This window comes from Poecilia reticulata, chromosome 20 (assembly GCF_904066995.2).
Source record: "Poecilia reticulata chromosome 20, P_reticulata-male-v2, whole genome shotgun sequence".
Lineage (NCBI taxonomy): Eukaryota > Metazoa > Chordata > Actinopteri > Cyprinodontiformes > Poeciliidae > Poecilia > Poecilia reticulata.
The window spans coordinates 16,018,836-16,036,998 of NC_088849.1; the positions used below are offsets into that span (position 1 = coordinate 16,018,836).

At 40.6% G+C, this 18,163-nt stretch overlaps 1 protein-coding gene and 1 non-coding gene across 4 annotated transcripts; both read right to left on the minus strand.

Annotated features, from left to right (window-relative positions):
• Positions 1 to 834: 834 nt before the first annotated feature.
• Positions 835 to 17,244, minus strand: gars1 (glycyl-tRNA synthetase 1). Of its 3 annotated transcripts, none has more exons than XM_081601343.1 (17): positions 17,207 to 17,244; positions 6,629 to 6,872; positions 6,173 to 6,274; positions 5,640 to 5,742; positions 5,077 to 5,218; positions 4,525 to 4,613; positions 4,256 to 4,332; positions 4,027 to 4,172; positions 3,779 to 3,928; positions 3,319 to 3,481; positions 3,056 to 3,220; positions 2,629 to 2,972; positions 2,471 to 2,556; positions 2,281 to 2,390; positions 1,846 to 1,939; positions 1,562 to 1,752; positions 835 to 1,292 (listed from the first exon to the last, which is right to left on the minus strand). In XM_081601343.1, exons 1-17 carry the CDS (start codon positions 17,227 to 17,229, stop codon positions 1,167 to 1,169), a joined length of 2,355 nt encoding a protein of 784 aa, XP_081457469.1. In that variant the 5' UTR covers positions 17,230 to 17,244; the 3' UTR covers positions 835 to 1,166. The 3 variants fall into 3 exon arrangements, with proteins under 3 accessions (XP_081457469.1, XP_081457470.1, XP_081457468.1); XM_081601344.1 differs by lacking the exon at positions 17,207 to 17,244 and adding an exon at positions 7,593 to 7,609; XM_081601342.1 differs by lacking the exon at positions 17,207 to 17,244 and adding an exon at positions 7,426 to 7,514.
• On the minus strand, positions 4,669 to 4,805 carry LOC145549511 (small nucleolar RNA SNORA84). The gene has a single exon (XR_014085491.1). It is a non-coding gene; the product is annotated as a small nucleolar RNA SNORA84 (small nucleolar RNA).
• Positions 17,245 to 18,163: the final 919 nt, after the last annotated feature.

An 18,163-nucleotide genomic window follows, 5' to 3' on the forward strand; every position in this document is an offset into this window, starting at 1 on the left:
GTGCAATAGACTATAGGCCATGTGATAATACAAGACGGTTTGTCAGCTGAGCAGCAGATATTCAGCACTTCTCCATTTCTTGTATGTATACAATTTGAGAGACTTGTGTAGAAGGTCACCAAAATCATCTGGAGCATAACTGAAGCAGAACACACCATCTATAGTCATTACATTAAATGAAAATGCAGGTTTTCCCCATTTCCCTCACTGCCAAATCTACTTGAGGAAGGTTTAATCCTGCTGCAATTTTGAGTTTCAGTCTCGATATGCATGTCTCAGATTCTGAAAGAAACTGTGAGCATGTTAACCAGCAGGCAGTGCCGACTAGTGACGGAACGTCAAAATGCAACCCAGTGACGTTTGGTGGTTTCAAGTACTGCTGAAGTTTTCATTTATATTTTTTCCTCCATAAACTTTAACATATTTTATTAGGATTTTCTGTGACCGATGAGCACACAGACATGTACACTAAAGCATTGTGTAGATTTGTATTCGCTGTATTTAGTTCTGTGTCCTACTGACCCAGACTTGAAGACAGTTTAGGCTCAGGAGTTAAACTGATTAGGGTGTGACACCATGACTTTCTTATACACATTTTTTTTAGATGCATCAGTATTTAAAAAAAAAAATCTTACCAAAGTCAAATCTTATTTCCAATGTTAAGCCTTATAGATATCTCATATGACTACTGATTTTATAAAAGGCTGTTATTAATCTGGGACCTTCTTGGTTTCAATTCACTGTATATTTACAGTTCAATTGGGGGAACTAACATTAAAACTTATGACTCCAAACTTTTAAACAACTTTACAGAAAACCCTTAAACCACAGGCGTCCAGGAAGTGCTGGCTGCTTTTATTTCAACTTGTTAAATATCGATCCATTCTGGCTGAAAACTTGAACAGTGAAAGTCTTCCACTGATACCCTGATTACATTTTTCTCCCTTTTGAAAGAACAAACTGTCAAACATGGATGCAAAGTTGTTCACTGACGACATCCTGTGCAGGCGTTGCCTCGACTCTTAGATAAACAACATTTCAGTGATTGAAGTGGGATTGGTCCACCTATGTGGCTCATCACGACATAACTGCAGGATTCTTCTTGGTGGTGCGTTTGCATTGAGTCTGAAATATTTACGGAGCCCCTTGCAAAGGAAATGCGAGCTCTACTCCTCAATCGTGTCCTTTTTACTCGTCTCCTGTCCTTCAAAGATGGGATACTCGCTTTCCACTTCTGCCCAGGTCAGGGTGCCGTTGGCCAAATCGCGAACAATAACCGGCAACTTGTCAACCTGAAGAGGAATGGGGGGGGGGGGGGGGGGGGGGAAGGGGATGCATTAATAGATAAAGATAATTTGAGCAATTAGAAAAAAGCAATTTTCAAATGACCAAATTAAAAATGGGGGGGGGGGAACTATATAAACCAACATGACCTAACATGGTAACTAACCACCCCTAACTGCTTATCCATTGGTGCTTTAAGCTTTACACCAAATGTATTAAGAACCAATTGAAACTGAAGTTGACAAAAAACAAAAGAAAACAGGAGCGGTTGCTGTACCTCAGCCCTGATCTGCCTCATTGAATCACGGTCCCTCAGTGTGGCCGTGTGAGGCGTCTTGTTCACCGTGTCAAAGTCAATGGTGATGCCGAATGCCACACCAATCTCGTCTGTCCTAGCATAGCGCCTCCCGATGGATCCGGAGGAGTCGTCCACCTTGTGCGACACGCCGTTTTTGGTCATGGCCTCAGCTAATGTGGAGGAACATGGGAACTGTGGGTAAATATGCTGAAATGCATCAGTTCTTTAAGGGTGAAAATGAAAAATATTAGGAAGGCACTTACATAGCTCCTTCACGAAAGGCATGAACTCTTGGTTTTGACTCAGAGGTAAGACGGAACATTTGTACGGAGCTACAGTCGCAGGGAAGCTAAAGTACTGTAAAAAGAAATGTGATAAACACAAAGAACAGAAGAGGCTCCGACTTTAAAGAACACATGGCAAAATACTTCTTAAATATAGGTTTAAAAAAAAAATAAACGCAATATTAGCCATTGAAAAATCCATGGTTGAAGAAAATTAACTGCTTCAAGAGTCCAAAAACACACTTAAATGCTGCTTTAGCAAACCATTCCATAAACCACTGCAAACCATAGTGAAATGCATAAAACAATAACAATAAAAGCTTATCAACTAGATTGTTGTAGTAGTTTGACAGCAGTATTTAAAACTAATGCAGAAATTAAAGTCACCCACTCTGGTAACCCAACTAAACCTACCGTTCTCTGCTCATCGCCTTCTCTGATGTGGAATGTGTGTTCAAAGATGGTGTACATGATTCTACCGATGCCAAAGGACGGCTCAATGACATTGGGAACAACTTCCTCCACTGCAGTTAAAGGGAAACACAAGCTATAAAGTTTGATGGCGGGTAAATAATCCTGTTTATTCCTCAAAAGTGAATCTCACCATGCAAGGTCTTCTGGAATCTCTTCACTCCGACCATGTCCTTTGTGAGTGTAAAGGTCTTCCCCTCAGTCTCGATTGTGAACTCTCTGTGTAGCAGAAATAAATCATTGAAACTATGTGAAAACTATCAGTCCTGTAAACGCAAGAAATTCACTAACCCGTTATCATTCAGCAGCTGTTCCTGCTCTGCAATGAAGCATTCGTCACACACCGCCAGGTATTCCATCGCCAACTTGGCATCCTTTTTATAAGCCTTCCCAATAGCTCCTTTGTTGGGCTCAAACTGGACGACATTAACGGTTTTGTGCAGAGAGGTTAAAGGCAAATAGATCGTTGTAGCAAGGAAAACACCAACACTTCTCCGGACTTTGATGCCAAGTAGTTTAAAGGATATAGGCTCTTTCAGAGGTTTCTCGGCAACCAACGGGACCTTTGTGGCTCTTGCGTGACACTTCAGATCGTAACAAGACCGGTCAGCGCAGCCCACGATCTCAATCCAACCCTACAAAAAGAAAAACGATATTTTAAGCAGCAGAACTAGAAAAAAATGCATTAGTCTGAAGTTTGCACTGTATTGGAGCTTACATAGGAGGTCTTGGTTTCAGCATCCCAGCAGTCACAGGCGTAGTGAGCCATCTCGTTGTCCATGTGCTGTCGGAAACGCAGCTTATCTTTGGCAACACCGACTTTCGTAAGGTAGAGGTAGATCCTCCCAATGAAATATCCCAGGACAGAGTTATTAATCACCCCCTGAAGAAAATGATAAAAATAAAATCAATCAGTTTCCCATTTTAGATTCCAAGTTAATACCACCCTTCTACAACTGGGCGAGAATCACAGATATTTACTTGTTCCACAGCATCTCCCAGCCTCATGATATGGGCTGACTGGCCACTTGTCTGGGCTTTGGATGAGTACAACATGATGTCCAGGTCTGCCACGCTGGAAAATTTAGGATGGACCTTCTCATTTGGGTCCACAAAGTGCTCGATCTCAGCCATGGTGAACTCCCTGCACAGACAGGGCGGCAGGCACATTCCAGTTTATTCTCTCCATCCAAAAGCACAACCAACAGGGTTACAAGACATTTCCATGTTAAAATTTCATAGGGATCCAGATTTGGGCCTAAGATAGATAGATAATGCAAATTTTAAATAAGAGTGCATTAAAAATTGCCAGGAAATTAAGTTGTTTACGCTTGTCTTCTTTCATCATTATCCAGACCTGCAAAGATGCTTAAATCCAATTCCAGACTTGTTCTTTTTCCACATCCTACAACCCCAAAGAGGAATTCTGAGGATGGCTCACCTAACCCGAATGAGTCCAGAGCGAGGAGAGATTTCGTTCCTGAAGGAGTTTCCGATCTGAGCAGCGGCAAAGGGAAGTTTCCCCTGGTTGAACTCTAGGAGGCGCTTGAAGTTGAGGAAGATTCCCTGAGCAGTTTCAGGCCTCAGATAGCTGGAAATGTACATCATATTCAGAGATTTTACAAAACCAACCCCCACCCCAAAAAAAACAGTACCAACTGTCCCCACAGTTTAAATGCTTTAACACACCCTGGCATATTCCCTCCTGGTCCGATGGATGTCTGAAACATCAGGTTGAAGGAGATTGGAGCGGTGAGCTCATTTCCTGTGGTGGGAGACTTGACGTTGTATTTCACAAAAAGGTCCGTCAGCTCTTGTTGGGAGTAGTTGTCCAACTAAAAATGGTTTTAAAAACATGAATGATCTGGTCAGAAATCATTTGCTCACCGAGAAAAGTAGATATTTTTGTGGAACTGACCTGAGTGATGACACTGTCCATCTCTGCCTTTTTCTCAGCTGCACATTTCTTATCAGACATGAGCTTCTGGAGATGAGCTGCAGGTGAACAAATAAAGCAGTAAAGTTATGATTAAAGACAACTGTTAGTGACCGGTTTACAAGATTAAAAAAAAAATGTTAAGCACAGTCAGCAAACCATTAAAAGAAGAATCTAGTAGTTTTAATTCCTAATGACTCAAGAGTTCAGCTTTAAAAACTCATCTCTTAACTTTATGTAGTGGTTTTTACCTTTCAGAAGGTGGTCAGCCCTGAAGCATTCGCCATTTTTGACATCTTTCACCATATAGTCTGCAAACTTTTCCACATGTCCAGATGTCCTGGAACAAAAACACAGCAAGAATGAGCTTCACGGAGCAAATTCAAACCAAAGTCGAGTGTATCTGCAACCGGGCTATGGAGCGCTGCTGTAGCTGCAGGTTCCATGCATAAAATCGCAGAAGTTCATATGCGCCCGTCAATTAAAAACCTACAGCTCGGCACTTTGGAGCCGACTCTAGGAACCACAAGGCGCCTTCAGCAGAGGCAGTGATTGGATAGAAAACAATAAAATTTTCTGACTTTAGTCACAGACAAAAAAAAAAAAAGAAATTAAATAACCAATTTGACTTTTTCAGTAGATAACATCGAGGGATAAGAGACGAAATGTTCAAATTTAAGATGATACGTCTGCACTTCAATTGAGCTTATATTAAGAGACATAAATCAGACAGATGTGCAGAAGTAATCGAAAACATTTCTGTTGCATGAACAAGGCCCCCAGCACTGCAACAGTGCACCTACTTGAGCACAGGCTCAGGAGTCAGCATGGTGCAATCAATCTCCAGGATCTGCTCCTCCTGGATGAAGTGCTGCCTCCACACCTGCAGGATGTTGTTCTTCAGGGCACAGCCAACAGGGCCAAAGTCATACAGGCCGCTCACACCTGAGGAACAACGGTTACAAGTCAGAAACACAAATATAATCTTTTTCTGACCAGCCAACACAATTTCACCGAATTCTTTAACATTTTCTAATTAGAAAATTTAACAGATTTCCAGACAAATTTTCCCCACTATTTTTAGTTTCTTTATCTTCACTTAAAAATGCAAACATCACTAAGAATTTCTGCAGACTAGCTTAGATTGAAAAACCAGCAAAAGCCAGACACTAACTGAAGGACAAAAGGTATCGAAAGGAAGGACAGCATCAGTTAAAAAGAAAGATCTCAAGAAAAGGAACGAAAAGTATTCAAACATCATTTAAGCGTTTTCATCCCAATAAATTACAATTCTTATAATAATAATAATAATAAAAAAAAAAATCTCATAATTACCCACTCTACTAGTAGCTATGTAACACGTTACCTCCATAGATAGCAAAGGCCTGATCATAGAAGAACCGCCTCTTCAGGGTGTCCTCCATCTTGGTCCTGTCAACAATATCATCTTTGGGTTGCAGCGACAGCTCCTGTGAACGTTACACCACCTCTTAATGTCAGAGTGTTGCACACGTACAAATGCTACGATGCAAGCCAGGCTGCTTAACGAAACAAAATGGATCAAAACGGTTTATATGTGAACCTAAAGTAGAATCAGTGCAAGACCAGATCAAGCAACATGTGGCAGAAATCAGACGGTTGTTTAATAACTACTGTTTGGATCGTAGGCGTTTCCATAAGAAATGTCTCTGGACTGTCATTTGTGGTAAACTGGCGATAATTTCACATTTGAGCAAAGTGGAGATGATCATCCAAGTTTACTGAACGCACACTCAAAAGCCAAAAAATATTCATACTGTGCAACAGATTGCATGAGATTTTATGGTGAATTTGTGAACATGGAGTAATTCTATCCAGTGCATTCTGATCAAAATCAGATGACGATCACAAGTGATTTACCTTGGCCTCTAAAGTCCTCTTCCTTGCTTTCAATTCTGCCACAGCTTTGGTCACATCCACATCAGGAGCTCCTTCCTGTTTCATTTTGCGCACCAGGTCCCCCTGAGGAAAAGAATCAGAGCAAACCCCTGAGACAGCTACAGACACCACTGGGCTCCAGTTTGGGCCTGTTTTACAAAGCTAAAGGCCGATTATAGATGTGGAGTTTTGGCACCAGCAGATCAGCCTCCTTTCTGCACCCCACCCTTCAGCTGGCTACTGTCTGCAGCTGCAGAAGCGGCTCAACGTGGCAGACAGCACATGATTGTCGGCTAGCAGCAGCTAGCTTCGGTAGCTGCTTATGCACTGACAGCTTGTATCAGGCGGTATATACACAAGTGTTTTATTATTAAAACTGAACAGTATGGGGCCATTCTGTTAACTAATCATGAAAAAAAGCAAATGGATCAGCTGTACCTGTTCTTTGACTGCCTGTCTCAAAGGGGCGAGAATCTCCTCAAAGTTGCCGTCCCCCATGGTTTGTCCTTCCTTGAGCTGCAGCCAGAGGCTTCTCTTCTTCTTCTTACTACACAGGCAGACAGACGCTGAAAACGGCCTTCTTCCGGGCGGATGGCGGAGCGACAGCCGGACGAAGCGGGTCGTGAATAGCGGACGGAGGGAGGGAATCTCAGTGGTGGTCCTCAGCAGAGCTGATGCAGCGCTGCGGAGAAGAAGCATGGACCGGTGAACTGCAACCACAAGAGAATGATGAAATCTCTGGAAACAAGTAAACACCGCCTGCAACACGGACTAGGCACTTTCGCTACAAATCACACCCAATAATAAGGAATCTATCCGCAGATTCGTTAAAAACTGCAATACATTTTTAAAATTTATTTCTATTAAAATTACGGGGGAAAAAATCTAGTAAAAATTATTCAGGGTTCAAGTCCAAAACATTCATTTCATTTCATTTATTTATTTATTTCGAACAGACATTAAAAACGGTCAAAAAAGAACAAGAAAACAAAATAGAATGAGACAAACCTAAGAAATAAAATGTAAAACAAATTATTTTGCCCATGTGACATGCAATTTTATATTTTCTGTTCGAAAAGGAGCAGGTAGCAGGTAGAAGATACATCTTATAATATCCTGCCCCTTTCTTACTTGTCAATGTATTATCAATTAACTTTCAGAACATTAACGAGAGACAACTTGAAAAACCGGTTGTAGAGAATATATTATTTCAAGATTGCTTAAAAGTAACATACATAACAATATCAAAAAATATTTTGTAACAGGTGGCACCACCAGGTGTCGCGCTCTCCACAGCCTGAGCTTCCATAAAAGGGAAACCGAACGGATGGTGGCCAAGTGTCAATTTGATGTGTGTGTGACCAGGTGTGTGTTGGGCCCACGACAAATGTATAAAGCCTACCTGCGGCGTCGAACAACCACACGCCCAGGTAACCCTACCACCGGAACGTTATTAACAGTGTATCCTTGTTTAAAAACACCACGTCAGCACATAAGAGGATCGATTTAAAACGGTTTTCCTCCAAACCTACAAAAACCAGCAAACAGTGGAACCCGTGGGCCCAACACACACCTGGTTACTCACAGGAAATTGACGCTTGGCCATCTTCTTCTTCTTCTCTTCTATTATGGCGGATTGCAAGCAACTTTGAGGTGCATACCGCCACCTACTGTACACGAGTGTGTAACAACATTTCTTTACATCTATTAAATTCTATTTATTAATCTTGTATTTTTAAGAAAAATAAATAATGCTTTCCTTAATCTATAAATATCCATTGTTTCCTTCATTTCCTAATATTCCTTTAAGACTCCATTCTTGACCTGTCCTTCCAATCATTCTTTTTAGATTCTCCCTTTCAGATTCATATGTTCTACAGTTCATTAATACATGTTCTACATTTTCTTTCTCTCCACATACTTCACATTTATCATTACTTTTCTTCCCTATTAAATATAAGGTGTCATTTAAATAAGTATGACCTACTCTTAATCTGATCATAATTATTTCTTCTCTTCTGTTTCTCTCATTAATATTTCTAAATAATACTGACTTTTGTACTTTATATAATCTTCTCCCTTTCTTATCTTCATTCCACTTTTTTTGCCAGTCTTCTGACAATAAATACAGGGAAATCCTGCATTTATTTTTAATACAGGATTTCCCTTCCCCTTTCCCAAAAGGAATTATTATCGTTATTGCCATTTCTAATGCCCTTTTTGCTAATTTATCTGCTTTTTCATTTCCTTTAACCCCTTCATGAGCTGGTACCCAGCAGAACCAAACATCAATGCCACCTCTATATAATCTAAATAAACTATGCAGAGTTTCTAATACTAAATCTTTCCTATTATTTCCTTCTCCCTGAATACTTTCTAAAACTGCTTTAGAATCTGTACATATCACCACCCTGTCTGGTCGAACCTCCTCTACCCACTGTAAGCTTAATATGACTGCCATCATTTCTGCTGTGAAAACAGATAGGTGATCTGATAGTCTTTTGGAGATGTGGATTTCAAACTCTGGTATATTTATTCCTATTCCCACACATCCTTTAAGATTTTTAGAACAATCTGAATAAATTTTGAGGTAGTTATAATATGATTTTCTTAAATATACATCAGTCTTTACCCCTATTTCATTTAAATTCCAGTCGTTTTTCATTTTAAGAAGTCTCATGTCTACATTAACCTCAGGAAATAGTCATGGAGGAATAACACTAATTGGATTAATCTGAGCTATTTTCTTATCCTCTAATCCATACATTTTGGTCAATTTACTTATCATCCATCCAAATCCATTACTCTGGAACTTTACATATTCCCAACAGTTTAATATAATTGATGTTACATTCTCTTGATCATTACGTTTAATTTTCATCCAATATACTAAAGCTAATTTTATTCTTATTTCCAGCAGTCTCTCCAGTCTCTATTAAAAGAGCATTAACAGGTGTCATTTTCACCACTCCTGTACATATACTTAAAGCCCTACTCTGTAGTCTATCATTTGTAGTGTTGTTTTAGCTGCTGCTCCATATAAAAAACTGCCATAATCCATTATTGATCTCATAAGAGCCCTGTATATGTTTAATAATGACTATCTGAACCCCAGTTAAGGGCTGTAAAAAAATATGTTAAATTACGGAAAAAAATTCTGCTGGAAATTCCGTAAAAAAACAGAAAATGTACTGGCAAAAAAATTACCAGTACATTTTCCTGTTTTTTTACGGAATTTTTTTTTACTGTGTATGATAAAAAGTATAATTGGGGAGTAGTCCTGGGTTTGATTCCTGCTTGCATGTCTTCCTCCCATCTTTCTCCAAAAAAGTATTTTAAATGAAGGCATTACGTTGGCCTTTAGTAAGTTTATAACTTTCTTAAATTTAGTTTCTAAGTTATCTATATGTGTTTTCCATGTATAGGAACTATCTAACCATAATACTAGATATTTAAATTTTTTAACCCTTTCTAAAGGCTGTCCGTATAATGTTGTTCCTGTATCGATATTTCTTTTATTTTCTACTATTATTTTCTCCATCCATTTACTTAAATGAGAAGTTAAAGCTATTGGTCTAGTTATTTGGACTACTAGGATCTTTCCCTGGTTTATTAAACGGAAGTATTATTGCCTTTTCCAGCTATTTGGTATTAAACCTTCATTCCATATTTTATTAAATAATCATAATATTAATTTCAATGTTACTTCTGGAGTCTGTCGAAACATAGCATAACATAGTTGATCCTCTCCTGGATCCTGTCCCTTTCAGTACCGTTTTCATTTCTTTCATGGTTATATTCATGTCTAATGTTGACATGCATTTCTGACATTTTTCCAAAAATATTTTTATAATTTAAAAGTTTTTGTTTTTTTGCTGTCTATGAGTGTCTGTAAGATGTTCACCACTGTGAACTGCAGCAAATGTCTCCCCCAATATATCTGCCTTATCTTTGTTTAAAACTAATATTTCCTGTTCTCTGACTAATGCTGGCATTTTAACTTCATTCCTTTTCCCCGTCATTTTCCTAAACATTGACCAAACGTTCTGCAATTTTATTTCTGAACCTATTGAGGAACAATACTCTCTCCATGTCTTCTTTTTAGCTTCTTTAATACACTTGGCCATCACCCTTCCATCATCCCTTTTATGGAAGCTCAGGCTGTGGAGGGTGCGACATCTAGTGGAGCCACCTGTAATTTTTTAAAAAAGAGCTAAGGCCACAAATGAATACAAAACTTGCAAAATAAAATGAAAACTAAATAAAACAAGTACATAACGCAAAAAGAATTTGGTTAAAATAATTTCTTTATGCATTGGAGCCTTGAGCCAGTTTTGTTTTTATATGCTATTAGGGCTGGACAATAAATTAATAAAAATGTATATCGCCATACACACATGACCAATATAATAGATCTGTTTGAATATCCCGAGCCAGAGCCGCACAGCATTTTGGGAGAAGAAGGCAGAGGAAATGCTTTAGCTGCCGCAAGGTGAGCGGTATCAACTTAACTCACTCCCTCTTCAACCAACAACTTGATGAAACTTCTGCAGGTTCAGGTTTGGCTACCGTGCCTCATAACTGTTTAAAAATAAACAATGGTATGGAGTGATAACTGTGGATAAAACAAGAAAGCTAATTTCATCTATTTATAACAAAAAAAACTAATCGGTAATTATCAATATTGCCAATTATCAATATTGACTGATATCGACTGATCGATAATGCCCAGATGAAACATTCTGTCCATTTTTGGGAGACATTAACATTAACAAATGCTTTTTGGAAGATCTGATAAAGTATGACTTTAAAAGGCTTCAGGGACCTGTGGCTGTTTGGAGGCCAAATTTTAATGATCAAGAGACAGCTGAAGACTCTTCTATTGTACAATCAGTGCCAACGTACTGCCTTTATTTAAAATACTTTTTTGGAGAAAGATGGGAGGAAGACATGCAAGCAGGAATCAAACCCAGGACTACTCCCCAATTATACTTTTTATCATACACAGTAAAAAAAATTTCCATAAAAAAAACAGGAAAATGTACTGGTAATTTTTTGCCAGTACATTTTCTGTTTTTTTACGGAATTTCCAGCAGAATTTTTTCCGTAATTTAACAGATTTTTTTCCCGTAATTTAACAGCTTTTATATGTTAAATTTTTAACATAGAAAACAACCAGGTCATGTAGCGGTTCCATTGACACTTTGCCCTACGCCTGTTAGGAGATGGAACACAAATAAATAAAAATGGGTAGGGCGATAAAGTGGAGGGGCCAGTGGTTCCCTGGCCGTCCTGCGCAAATCACTGTCAGTTCAGACTTGAGAGAATAATGCATTTAGTGCCCACAGATTCTTTTTTTTTTCATAGCGCATGCTCACTGCGTGCTATTATTAGCCTGCTGACAATGTCATCAGCATGACTTCAAATGATGTCTGTCATGAGGCCCTTCTAAGGTTTACTTTGTGATGTCATAGAGGCCATGACATCACCAACAGATCAGTTAATTCTCTGATCAGTTAACACAAATTAGTTAAGTCAGTCAGCACAAGATTCATTTGGACGTTTTAGCTCAGCTCAATAAAGATGAACGACGAAAGCCCACAGAGAGAAATGGATGTAAAGCCTAAGGTTTCTTTTTGGACAAAAGTGAAAAAAACATTGTCCAACAAAGTTCATCCTGGTCAAAGAAGCCCAGATTACAAGAAGAGAAACTTTCTCAGTGAACTTCTGTGGGAAGTGATTGAAAAGGCTGCAGATGGACCAACTCTGCATCTTGTCAGACACACCTTTCAGGAACAACACAGCAAAATTTTGATCTTGCTTTTGAGAAAAACCGGAGAATTAAACGTGGACGTACTCTCGGAGGTGTCAGAAGAGCTAGGAGAAAGGATTTTCCAGAGTATTGCGAGAGATGCATTCCACTTTGCCAGTGGACTGCATTTAATTGCACTCCTTGATTACCCAGAAGGACACCAAGTAATTGTGGAGAAATTCAAAAAGCACTTGGAGAATCCTGTTCCTAAAGAGAAAATGTTGGCCTCTACAAAAAGAAAGTTCAGAAAGACATTTTTTCCAACTGAAGACTTGTACGCAGATGAAAACTGCCTGAGTGAGGATTATACTCAGGCAGCCATGGACCCTGAACAGTTTTTGAGGGACGCAAACAGGATGGGTTTCAGACGAGGAACCGAAGATGAAAGGAGAGTTATGGTGGAAAATATTCTATGGAGATTGATTTACAAGTCCAGTTACAGATCTACCTATGGGCATTACAAAAGGAAGCACACTGAACCAGTCCAGAGAAAGCTTGCTCCAAAAATCTGGAAAGAAGTAAAGGACATAGATTTCGTCTTTTTTGAGAAAATGGAAAAAAAAATCTGCAGAGACATCTTGCAACTTCTCTGGGGCAATGAAGATGCAGTTAGAGAACTGCTCTTCAAAATGATCAAAAGCGACAACCCAATCGTAATTTACAAGGTTGTCCAATGCTTCCGAAGAACCCTGGCACGACCGCGGAAAGTCATTCTCCGAGACACCGTTATTCAAAAGGCATGGGGGCTCATCAAAAAGGCTGCGTGTTGTGGAGACGCTTCAGAGGAAGAAGAGAAGCAAGAACCCACCAAGAGCGGACCAAACGATGTGTTTAGTCCACGCTTAGTTGGGCCTCAAAGTTTGGTTTGCTCAGAGGTCGGTAATGACTCGGAGAAGTCAGGGCCGGTCTCTGAGTCAGTACCCGCCTCTGCGACAGGACCCGCCTCAGAGTCTGAACCCGCCTCCGAGAGTGGACCCGCCTCAGAGAGTGGACCCGCCTCCCAGACAGGACCCGCCTCCGAGTCAGGACCCGCCTCCGAGACAGGACCCGGCTCCGAGAGTGGACCCGCCTCAGAGTCTGAACCCGCCTCCGAGAGTGGACCCGCCTCTGAGAAAGGAACCGCCTCCGAGACAGGACCCGCCTCCGAGAAAGGAACCGCCTCCGAGACAGGACCCGCCTCCGAGACAGGACCCGCCTCCGAGACAGGAACCGCCTCCGAGTCTGGACCCGCCTCCGAGACTGGACCCGCCTCCGAGACAGGACCCGCCTCCGTGACTGGACCCGCCTCCGAGACAGGAACCGCCTCCGAGACAGGAACCGCCTCCGAGTCTGGACCCGCCTCCCAGACAGGACCCGCCTCCGAGTCAGGACCCGCCTCCGAGACAGGACCCGCCTCCGAGAGTGGACCCGCCTCAGAGTCTGAACCCGCCTCCGAGAGTGGACCCGCCTCCGAGACAGGACCCGCCTCCGAGACAGGACCCGCCTCCGAGACAGGACCCGCCTCCGAGAAAGGAACCGCCTCCGAGACAGGACCCGCCTCCGAGACAGGAACCGCCTCCGAGACAGGACCCGCCTCCGAGTCTGGACCCGCCTCCGAGACAGGACCCGCCTCCGAGACAGGACCCGCCTCCGAGACTGGACCCGCCTCCGAGACAGGACCCGCCTCCGAGACAGGAACCGCCTCCGAGACAGGACCCGCCTCCGAGTGTGGACCCGCCTCCGAGACGGGACCCGCCTCCGAGTGTGGACCCGCCTCTGAGACTGGACCCGCCTCCGAGATGGGACCCGCCTCTAAGTCTTGACCTGCCTTCGAGTCTGGACAGACCTCTGAGACAGGACCTGCCTCCGAGTCAAGGCCTGCCTCAGTCCTCATGCCTATCGGTGTTTTGAGGATTTTTTCTCACCAACGGAGTGACACATTGTCAGAAGTGTCAAACCTGGATGCGTTTCTTCAGCAGAACTTCACAACTTGTGGGTATGGATGATTATGGCCTTAAGAGTGCTTACAAGTTTTCAATCTGAGAATACCGGAAACCTTTAGTCATCCGCTGTTACAGTCAGATCAAGGTGGGAAGAGCGTACCGAAGAGTCAGAATGGGGGGCAGAGGGAACGGTGGCGGACTGGGGGGTTAGAGTACCTTTGAAGGGGTTCAAAGAAGGAGAGAAGGTGGGGGGTGGAAGGAGGTGGGGCCGGTCTAGCGTACCGTTGAGTGCTGGGGGGGGGCTGGACGGACAGAGGTCTGGCTGTAGGAGGAGGGGGCAAAGGAGAGACGTTAATCTGCGGACTGGGGGGCTAGAGTATAATTAGAAGGGGTTCGACGTATCGTTAGAGGGGTGGGGGAAGCAAAGGAGGAGGGAGTGAAGGAGAGACATTAATCCCCCCAATCCCTTTATAAATGCTATTTTATTTATACAATTAGGGCTATTGTAAATTAATATTTTAGTAATCAAGTAATCTATGGATTATTCTTACGATTAATCGAGTAATTGTGTAAAAAATTTAACAAAGTAAAGTATTGGTTATCTGGCATAACAGAAGTGTTACTTCCCTAAGTTACTTTTTTGTAGTTTAGAAAACTAACTTGTAATAATAACAGCTCACTTTCTAAGTTAACCTGACAACAAGTTATACAAAAATCTAAAATTAATTTCAATTTCCCGTAATAAAAAGAGGCAGGCTCACAAATACGCTTATTAAAAATGTCTATGATCCAGCTTTTAGTTTATGTATTCATCTTCAGTCAGTTTAATACATGTCAAGCTTTGAGTTTGAGAATATGGGAAATGTTGCCTGAAGTGGTGCTGGTGGGCCATAATTTAACAGTTTGCATATTTAAATTACGGGGGAAAAAACTGTTAAATTACAGAAAAATTCTGCTGGAAATTCCATAAAAAACAGAAAATGTATTGTCAGAAAATTACCAGGACATTTCCCTGTTTTTTTATGAAAAAAATTTGAAATAAAATACTGTTAAATTATGGGAAACTTCTGACGGAAATTCTGCAAAAAAAAAACTGGAAAATATCCTGGCAGAGAATTACCAGGACATTTTCTGTATTTTTTATTTATTTATTTTTTTTCAGAATTTCCATCAAAATATTTTCCATAATTTAACAGTTTTTTGTGTCATTTATCAATATTTTGTTAACCCAAAATTGAAATTTTCTGTCTTTTTACTCTTTTCTGATATATTCACAAACTTTTCTTTTAAAACTTGGGACATTTCCAAATACTTTTGTCTTTCAAACCATTTAAGTTTGTATTCTATGCCATATACTAATTATAGTGTAAAATATATTAAAGTTAATATATTAATATTAAAGTTAAAGTATTTAACTTTATTTATTCTTCACATAATTTTGAAACAAAACTAAATTCTAAGTCCACAGTAAATGTAGTTGTAGAACACAGAACACTTAGATTGAAAGTAGCTCATCATGCAAAGTGATGTAAAAATGAAATCATTCTACAATCAATTTGCAGACTTTATTTTGCAATTAAGACCATAAACTGACATCATCCAGTCTTTATAACTAACCTTTGCTATTATATATTAAGAGTTAAACATATTCTTGAGCTTGCTAATGTTTATTTTCTGCACATCACAACTAATTTATTGCATTTTACTATACAAATTTCAACGTATAAATTAAATATAAAGCAATCTTGACTCTAGTCTTTGTAGTCAAACAGTTTTGTTAATTACTATAAGATGGAACATACAAAAAATTGCTTTGGAACACGAAAATCATAGTTGTAAACAGGACCAACATACTTCAAAATAAATGCCAAAAAATAAATGAAATACAGGTATAAATATTTTGTTAAAACTCAAATGCTACATAAACCCAGCCTAATGCCAACGACAGTGGAAGACACTGGATTCATGAGTGTGCACTCTCATTACCTCTAGTCGCTGTGAACATAAAACAAAACAGTCCATTTTATGTTTATGTTCTGCAAAAAAAAAAGGTTAATCCAACTCTTAGGTCCAGTTACCAAGAGCTTGAAATGTTCTGAGACCAGTTCTTGCGCTTTGCAAAGATTCTTGGTGCACCAGGTTTGATGAGATGATCAATCACGTTTAAACTTCAAAAGGCTCAAATTTTCCATGGTTTCCCAGTCATTCAGTTCATTAAGGCAGTGGTCCCCAACCTTTTTATTACCGCGGACCGGTCAAGACTTGGAAAATTTTGCTGCGGCCCGGGCGGGGATGAGAAGGGCGGTTGTAAGAGGCAGTGTTTGTGTTCCCGCTAAATCTTGAATATACCCAGTTTGGGTTGTTGTCTTGGAGTTTTTATCGCAACCTGTGGGGTTTTTCCTGTCTGAGAACGAGAATACGACCTGCTGAATGTGACAGGTAGCCAATCAGAAAGCGCGGTGACGTAAGAACTGAGGGGAATCCCAAACAGCTGACATATTGCGCAACTGAGTCCGGTGGATATCGGAGATGATATGTGGAAATGTTTATTATTAAATCTAAAGGTCATTATTATGTTTATTCAGTTAAAAATGTTAACTATAAAAAAACATATTCACCTCCAAATCAATAGTGTAGCAAATAGAGCGGCTGCTCCCGTCGTCTTTTATCCACCGCCTTTTCTTTTTGTTACGTCTTTTATCTCTTAAAATGACTCCACAGACTGTCACTATTGCTTCTACATCTTCATCTGTGTTTGGTTATTCTAAATTCCCGCTATGTTGGGGGTTTTACTGGATTATCCTCTGGAATCGGGATGTTCGTGACTGGAATCGGTTCGTGTTGCTCCTGCCTTGGACACACGAACCGATCGAACCTGTTGGACTTTTATCAGCTCTAAGGTCACAGAGGTTTGGAGAATCGGCTGACAATTCTTAAATCTTTCCGTCTAAACCAGACTTAAGACTCACGATCGCAGCCCAAACGCTCTGACTCTGGTCGCTATGGTAACGTTTACATATCCCTTCTAAATAAGATACAGAAGCACCACAAAAATGAACATTTTACTTTCGTGAAAATTTTAACTCACAATACTGACTAACGGGAGCCCTGAGCTTGTTTCTCTGCAACGAGACGGTCCCATCTGGCAGTGATGATGGGAGACAATAACACCCGAAGTGTTGCTTATATATCCACAGCCTGCTTGGTCTCTACGTGGCGAAGCAGCTTGAAGCTGACATATTACGCATGTTACGTAGAGCGGGTTTGTAATGTGGGACTCACCTACCGGTCCGGGATAAATCCATTCTCCTGTCTCTTCTCTGGGCCTTTTCCAGAGAAGAGACAGTTGTAAACAGAAACTTTCCAAAGACACCTGATCTGTTTCTTACTCATTTTGCTGCTTGTGGGCTCAATGTTGGCGCGCAAGTAACCGAGAGAATACGGTTAAAGGATTTTCAAAATAAAAGATCCTCCAGACTCAAATAATACATAAAACGGAAATATTTCACTATTTCTTGAGCGGCCCGGTACCAATTGGTCTACGGACCGGTACCGGTCCACGGACCGGGGGTTGGGGACCACTGCATTAAGGGACTTGAACCATCTTGGTGGAATGCAAAGCTGCTTCTTCACCTTCGTCCGCATCGTGTGAGTCGACCTCGTTCAGGATTTGAGCCCAGAAAATCTATAAACAAAGAGAATGGACACTATAAACATACTTTTTACAAAACGCTTCTAAATTATATTACAGCAGCATATCACCTTTCTCATCAGCGTCTCGCCAATTGCTAATACCTCTTTCACAAACAACATTGAGTAATTTTGATTAAATAAAAATCTACACTAGGAGTTTGTCAATTGCAGATTTCTGGCCAATCTTTAAAAAGCTGACTTATCAATTCTGATTTTGGCCAATACTGATCGTCTTGCCTGAATATTGCAGAAAATGTCAGTGGGGTTGGCAACAGTGGGGTGACTATTGATAACTGCAAACATGGAGACATGACCTGGTGGGCCGGTCTATCAGTCAAACGTCTCTAACAGGAGAGGAAAGCGTTTGATTTTTAGAGCTTTGCTGAGGTAGATAAGATCAGTGGATGAAATCACTTTCACTTGTATTGGCGGATCACCAATCTTCAAAATTAAGGATTTGGGGAAGATTTATTGGTGCACCCCCAACATACACAATATGCAAATATTTTCTTTTGAAAATAAAAATATACACTGATTTTTGCATAT

Bases quoted from the DNA above. Each gene is read 5' to 3' on its own strand.
- gars1 (XM_081601342.1), bottom strand. From the start codon at position 7,499: ATGGAAGCTCAGGCTGTGGAGAGCGCGACACCTGGTGGTGCCACCTGT. The intron at 4,173-4,255 runs GTCAGTTCCACA...AACCATTTTTAG, and splicing joins TGGACAGTGTCATCACTCAG to TTGGACAACTACTCCCAACA. The intron at 3,482-3,778 runs GTGAGCCATCCT...CTGTCTGTGCAG, and splicing joins TCTGGACTCATTCGGGTTAG to GGAGTTCACCATGGCTGAGA.